The 7,504-nt window shown below is 45.6% G+C and overlaps 1 protein-coding gene across 1 annotated transcript; it reads left to right on the forward strand.

Moving 5' to 3' along the window:
- Positions 1-880: 880 nt before the first annotated feature.
- rgmd (RGM domain family, member D) lies at positions 881-7,046 on the forward strand. The gene is made up of 3 exons (XM_079158065.1): positions 881-1,060; positions 3,958-4,466; positions 6,270-7,046. Exons 1-3 carry the CDS (start codon positions 967-969, stop codon positions 6,957-6,959), a joined length of 1,293 nt encoding a protein of 430 aa, XP_079014191.1. The 5' UTR covers positions 881-966; the 3' UTR covers positions 6,960-7,046.
- Positions 7,047-7,504: the final 458 nt, after the last annotated feature.

Below are 7,504 nucleotides of genomic sequence, written 5' to 3' on the forward strand. Positions count from 1 at the left end.
AGATAATTGAGAGTATTTTCTCTGACATGACAAAAACACACAATGTCCCATGAGCTTTGGCAGGTTTAAACCCCACTTTGTATAACCATCAAAATGACAAAAGAAGGGATTTATTGACCTTAAATATCACATCTAATCAGTGTAATGGAGGAAATCATATAATATATGATACCACTATACTTCTCCTTAGCCTAAATCATTACTTTACAGTTAGTTCACCACTTGTATCAGGTTCTAGAGTCAAAATATTCTAAGCAAGGTAAAATCTGTTAGTTGGCACACACAATTGTCAATCAAACTCTATTATTGAAACGCTAAATGTGGAGTGAGAAAACAACAGGTGGGAGAATCCTGTTTAATGCTGAAAACACACTCACATTTGTCCCCTGGAGGAGGAGGGGGGGGGGGGGGGGGGGGGGGGGGGGTCAGAGGGGACAGTTGTCCCTCAGTGCTTTGTAGTGCAAACATTTCTCCCAGTCTGTTTCAGCTCTCCATAAAAGCAGCTTTATAACTTGTCCCATCTGATTGGGCCGAGTAACTCCAAGTTGTAACTCCAACCTTAGCATCGTGCATGTACAGGTAATAGGTGATTGTTATACTGTTATAAACCACAACACCTTGTGATTCTTCAATTATAAATCAGGTCAATTATAACTTCACACCGCCCCCCTCTGCTGTTGAAGGCACTTTTTTTTCCACTGTCCTTAATCCCAGTAATTGCCACTACATGTAAATATCGAGCGGTTAGTGAATAATTAGTGTTTCATTGGCCAGCAATCACCTCTGAGGCCCCCGCCGTCTACGCGTTTAGACCCCTCCCTCGTAAGGGCCAGCCCTGAAGACAGGGGCCCCCTTTTTGAATGACAGCGCTTTGGGAAGGAAGACGAATTTGTGTCTGATTTCCCCCGCAGCCGCAGCGTCGATGAGAAGCAGTCGAGGAACTCCATTCTAACTGAATGGATTGGTATGGGGAGAAGCGGACCACAGATCACGGCTAAGCGGCAGCTTTTGGACTGTGTAACGTTGACGATGGTTTTACTTTCTCTGCTGTTTCGACCAGGTAAGTGTTGCCTGTTTTTTTCTTTTTTTCCAATCCGTGCTTCTCCACTCCTCTACGGCACGCGAAGCTGTGTGTCCCCGCTCCCCTCCGCAATGGAGGTGGGGGAAAAAAAGTTTTCCCTGTTTAGCTGTGTGGCTGAACTCAAACTCTTTTAACGGCTCTGACATTTAACACATCGTAACTTAAGTTTAGCGTGTTTGCTTGGTGTTTAAAGATGGTTGTTTGAAAAGTATCCCGTACAAAGTAATAATGTCCCGTTGGCTCTCAGCCTGCAGACAACACTAGCTCAGCAGCACGAGTTAACCCACTTAACGGGCGTATTTTTTTAAACATATTTCCAACCATTCTCGCATAAAACAACCGACACCAAACACGTTGTCACCAACCGCTTAACGGTTATTACGTTTGACAAAAACACAAGTGTCGCTGTTGCCATTGTTTTTTATCAAGTCGTGTGAAGTTACGGGTTAGCTCTACGTTAGCATAGCTCGCTAGCAAACCGGGGTCCAGCAACCCGTAGTCTTAACGAGAAGGAAAACTACGGAGCTTGTTGTTTTTTAACCAGAAACTACCGTTAATCGGACAACAAACGGTCACGTTTACTATTAAAGTCCGGAGTGTAACTTGAACGCTTAGTTTAGACTGTTTTTAGTTGTTGGCGAACCCGAGGGAACCATGTTATTTCACCCTATTCATGCTTCACTTATTAACTTTGTTAGCTGCCATGCATGGGGGTCCAACTCTTTGGCCTCTGAACGTGTCGCTCCTCTGTCCCCGTTAGAGATCACAGACCACTACACACTACGGTTGTGTTTGGATTATAAAGCTGGTTTATTCCATGTTTCAGTTCCAGATTTCGTGTTGATGACACACATGAGACGCAGATTTGATTTTCACAAAGGAGGTGCGTTTTGTTTTTAACTGTCGGCAATGTTAGATAAAGTTGAACAAATCGGTAAAACTGTTCTTTGGACAGTTGTCTGTATACTATATATATTTGTTGAAATGATAAAGTCAACAGACAACCACTTTCAATGTGGACATTCATAACATTCTAATTATTACTATTATTTTGATATGTAAATGTTTAATGTTAATCGTTCAAGATCACATGAAAGATGTCAGACGTTTGATTTTCAAATGATTTATTTTGACCCAATGTTCTTCATTCAGACATGAAAACTGCAAATCTTCTCTTCATATACATATTAAATACCAACAAAACAAAGAAACAATAATGAGTTATTGTGCAGCACCACATCTAAAGACCCCTGGAGGCCCCTCAGGATCAAATTTATGGTGCAAAAATGAGTTGCTGTCAGACTTTGGGTCGAGTAATGTAGGTCCTTTAATTAAATAGGTAATATTCATTACAAGTTTGATTATTAACATGGTGTCAAAGTGTAGTCACTATGGTGTATATAGGTGATTAAATAGTATTTAATACCATTAAGTGTTTTCAGTCTTTCAGAATGTTGATTCTCGTTAGTGTGCAAACTAAAGACGACGTTAAAGCCATTAGAAAACACCTTCCCAATGCCCGTCCTTTATCTCCAGGGTTTCCTTAAATCGACTAATCTCCACTGATACAAAGACTGTGTGCTCGTTCCCTTTATGCTCTCATATTCCCCTCATGGTCCTCACACTTGTTGGTAGTCTACTAAGTGCCGGAGCATAAAGACCCTTTGGGGAGATGCCCGCTTGTTGATGGCCGTGCAGGCAGTGATTGTCCAAAAGTGTCAATCACAGCAGACTTAAGGGTGACCTCGCAGCGAGGCCTGTTGGAATTCAGAGGAGGGATGCTGGATGCCTCCAACTTGACCTCTCACACTCCATCGCAGTTTTATTTTTTTTATATCAGAGCTGGTGTTGAAGTGCAGCGGCTGTGAGATGCATTAATCATCCGTCCTGCCTCCCCCTTCAGTGAATCAGACGTATGAGAAAAAGGAAGAAACTGCAGAAATATTCATGTGCAGTGGTGTGAAATCACAGCGCTTATCTTGTTGTCTTTGTCCACGCTGTTGGGAGATTAGATGGAGCCTCCGAGTAAACACAAGATTATTCTGTTGCAATAGAGGAGCGGTCTGTTGCAACGGATCCCTGTTTTTGCAGCAAAAGTGGTGGAAAATGGAAAATATATCAACAATACAGCACGAGTTATTATATCCCAGTCAGCATACTAGACATCCCTCCCAAACGTAACACTACAGTGAAATGAGTGTGATTAACATACACACTTTTCCCACAGAAATAGCTGCCATTTTTTTTCTTTCTCCCTTGATAATAAATATCCCACTTGTGAGTCGTAATTTAACAGGAAGCCCAGAATTTAGGCGAAACCTCCCAGATATCACATGCTGTGCCTTGCAGCCCCCACCATCGTCCCTCTATAGCTTCCAGTTTGGGCCCAGAGTTGCTGAACAAGTGTGACTCTTTGAGATGTTCCTCTTGAGGAAGTTAGCTGCCCCCGTGTGCCCGGACCCTGCCGTGCCATGTAGTGCAGCTTAATGGACTTCAATTACCCCGGCAACAGCCAAACCACATTAAAACACCCTCAGGCAAACTAACACAGGTTGGTTTCCTCCTACGGTGAGGCTACATGCGATTGCTGTGAGGGCTAGTTGGGGGAAATAAGATTTGACTGACTCGGAGGGGCTCGGTGTGGGATCATAGCATTTTGGGTTTTAATGGCTCTCCTGATTGAGCTAAACTTGATGGTGGAAAAGTTTGGACTGTGCTGAGGTAATGCATCCGTAAACGTCAGCTAGTCAGCAGAGAGAGGGAGGTTACTTATGAAAATGGGTGGAGAAGCAAACCTTTTCACAGTTATTGTGATGCATTAATGACGTTGCAGTGCAAAAATATTGACGTTCATTTGTGTTTTGTTCGTTTTCCAGCTCACTGCCAGCAGTGTCGAATCCAGCGCTGCAACGCGGATTATGTGTCCTCCACCTCGCCCTCTAGTGGTCTGCAGGATGACGTGGCTCTAGATCTGGACTACTGCATTGCCTTGCGGGCCTACGATCAGTGCACCCGGCGGCAGGCGCGCAGCTGCAGGGGTGACCTGGTCTACCACTCGGCCGTCTTCCGCATTAAGGAGCTATACTCTCAGCACAACTGCTCCAACGACGGGCCCACCTCCTCCGCCAAGGTCCCCAGCACGCCTCGCCCGGCCGTGTCGGAGCTGTGCGACTACGAGAACCGGGTCCTCATGTCGGGCTCAGCCGGGCAGAAGAAATACGCCCACTGTGGATTATTCGGAGACCCGCACTTACGGACATTCCGCAACGAGTTTCAGACCTGCAAGGTGGAGGGGGCGTGGCCTCTGATTGACAACCGCTTCCTGTCGGTGCAGGTGACCAACGTGCCCGTTGTGCTCGGCTCCAGCGCCACCGCGACCAGCAAGGTAAGGATGGCTGTAGAGCAGAGCTGCTACGTTACGAAGCGACACGTATTTTGATCACCGATTAATCATTTCTCTGTCATTTTTTTCAAGCAAAAATGCCAAATAATCCCTTGGGGCACATTCTAATATTGAGATGAGACGGTAAAGAATAAATGTTGAGCGTTCCAACAAACAAAGACGAAATATAAAGTATCGTGACAGATAGCTGCAGCCGTAGTTTAAAACAAAGTAATGTCTACTTGCAAACGCTCTCACATTCTACATATTCTTAGTTTCTTTCCCTATATTGTTTCGTTTGAACACAATTCAGAGTTCACAGGAAGAAATTCCAAAACTTAAAATTTGCCAAAATTTAAAATCTCAGAGCCTTTGAGGGCGAGTAGTTCTTCTCTCGCGACAAGCGTCCACGACAATATTAGAAACGCTGATTATAGTAAGATTATAGCAGGCTGGTTTTTTGAGTGCCTGCTTGCTCGAGTATTGCCATAAAGCATCAACATGTGAAGTTAATCGTCATTCCACGGTGCCTCTCGAGCCTCCAGCATTCCTCTTGTCTTGGAGCTCCTTCAGATCTCTGAGGGAAAAGCGAGAGGAGGGGAGTCTTCAGCGGTGTTGAATCACAGACATGCTTGAGCGCTCTACCTTTTAACACATGGGTGGTCATATGGTAGTGATTAACGCTCACTCAAACATTTTCCTCCACCGCCACGATCAGGAATGTTTTTTCACCCCTCTGGTCAAATAATTAACTGGGTGCCTTTTTGTGTAAATATGGAATGATGTGGAAAAATAAAAAGGAATAATTGGACAGCAGCGAGGGCTTTTGATTCGGTTAATGAAATAGGCTGGTGTTGTCATGCTTTTAAATAGTTGAAACCTTCATCATGTCTTTGTTACTTAAAGTCACATTGGTATACAAGACTCAGGACGCACAGATAATAGCCATTAAGAGAGGTTTAGAGAGCTGCTTTTATTTGAATCATAGGCTTAAATAGTGATTGACTCCCACGTTAACTCCACAATAAACTAAAATATTGCACTAAGGACTTCAGAATGAACTCAAAAGGCATTTTAAAGTGTATTTTGGGTTTGCAGCCTAATGCAAACCTGTAGCCGGGTAAGTCTGTGCCGGCGCCCGCATGCCCCCATCATGATTTCGGAGTTGTTTGCAACTGCCAGACGTGAGACAGGAAATCATCCATCAAATACTGTAACCCCGTAAGTGTAAACGTAACCACAGCCACCGCTTTGTCAAGATACTTTGAAGAAACACAGGTTAGGCCCCGATTTTTCAAAGCTCAGCTGGAATACAAATCACAGTCAGTCACTCTGCCAGCGTTGGAAGATGCATGGAGATTTGAGGCTGTTATGAAACCGTGTTGTTTGAGCCAACATTCAGGGAGGACTCGTGGAGTCATTGCCTTTTAGTTTCAGTATTTTTTTTTTTCCCCAGGTATGAAAGGAAATGGTGAGGACCACACAATGATTGTGGTTTATTTCAGCAGTTTCTCTCTGTGGGTGGTAAGAATCCAGTGGACCAGTGACAGCAATCACTGTCACTCCGTTAAAAGGCCAGTGTGGTGCCATCACACCTTCCACAGCAGTCAGCATGTTTGGTTACCTGCTGCCACCGTGTGGCTTTAAGTGGCACTGCTCTTATTCCAGACTAATTAGGGCATACTTTTGTAATGCTCGTCATTACATTTAAGCAAAGAAGATTATTTATATTTAAGGAACAATAGTCAAACTATAACATCAAATAATAAGAATACTGCTGATCTTTTCTTTCTTCTCTTTTTTCAGATCACTGTGATCTTCAAGTCCTTCCACGGCTGCACGGATCAGAAGGTGTACCAGGCCACCACAGATGATCTGCCGCTGGCCTTCCAGGACGGGACTCGCAGCGGCGGCGAGAGCCTGACCATCGCGGAGCGCGGCGGCGCCGGAGTGGGCCGCCAGGTGAAGATACAGGCCCGTTACATCGGCACGTCCATCATCGTCCGGCGCGTGGGCAGCTACCTGACCTTCGCCATCCGCATGCCAGAGGACACCCTGGACTTTTCGGAGGACAACGGCGGTCTGCAGCTCTGCCTGCACGGCTGCCCGCGCAACGAGCTCATCAAGGAGCACACGCTGGGCCGCCAGAGCCAGCAGCCCCGCCTGCAGGGCACCAACACGGAGCTGGGTCCTCTGCGGCCTCCTCACCAGGTCTACACGGTGGAGCGGGCCACGGCCAAGTGTAGAGAGACTCTGCAGGTGGAGGACGTGTACTTTCAGTCCTGCGTGTTTGACTTGCTGACCACGGGGGACCCAGAGTTCTCCATGGCGGCCTTTGGCGCTCTGGAGGATTTAAAGGCGCTGCCGCCGAGCAAACTGAAGCAGAACTCCCCGAGGACTCCTCGTCTTTACAACCGAGCAGCGTCGCACACGGCGGCTGCAGCAGCCAACGGCTCCCTGCTCTCACTCCTGCTCCTCAGTCTGCTGCTTTTGTAAAAAATATATATATATATATATATATATATATGATTTAAAAAACAAACAAAAGAGAAACCTGGTGACAAACAGAACGTGGAAGCAATACCAGCTTGAGGAAAGAGCGAGTAGAGCTCTGACATATATATTTGTAATTTTGTTTTGAAGGGGATGGGGGGGGGGGGGGGGGGGGGGGGGGGGGATTTGTGAATGTTGTGGTCTTTTTCTGTTTTTGTCATTTGAAGGATTTCACACATTAAATATGTTGTTTTTTTCCCACTTCACATTTCCCGTGGGATCCATGATTGACATCATCAGTCGAAATGCATGAACTCATGAGGTTTGGGGTCCAGCTCATCATGTTTCCACATGCTCACTGTTAATCGGTTTACGGTTCACGGCAGCTAAACGGCATTGAGTTGTTTTTTTGTAAATAGAAGAGTCGTCATCGTGCACAACCTTCAAACACTCCACCGCGCATGAAGCTGCACATGTAACTCCTTACGGTCTGTAAGCAGCGTGGCTCCTAGATCCTGTATAATCCAGTATTATCAATTGCACGTAAC

The sequence above is a fragment of the Pholis gunnellus genome, assembly GCF_910591455.1.
Source record: "Pholis gunnellus genome assembly, chromosome: 4".
NCBI classification, from domain to species: Eukaryota; Metazoa; Chordata; class Actinopteri; order Perciformes; family Pholidae; genus Pholis; species Pholis gunnellus.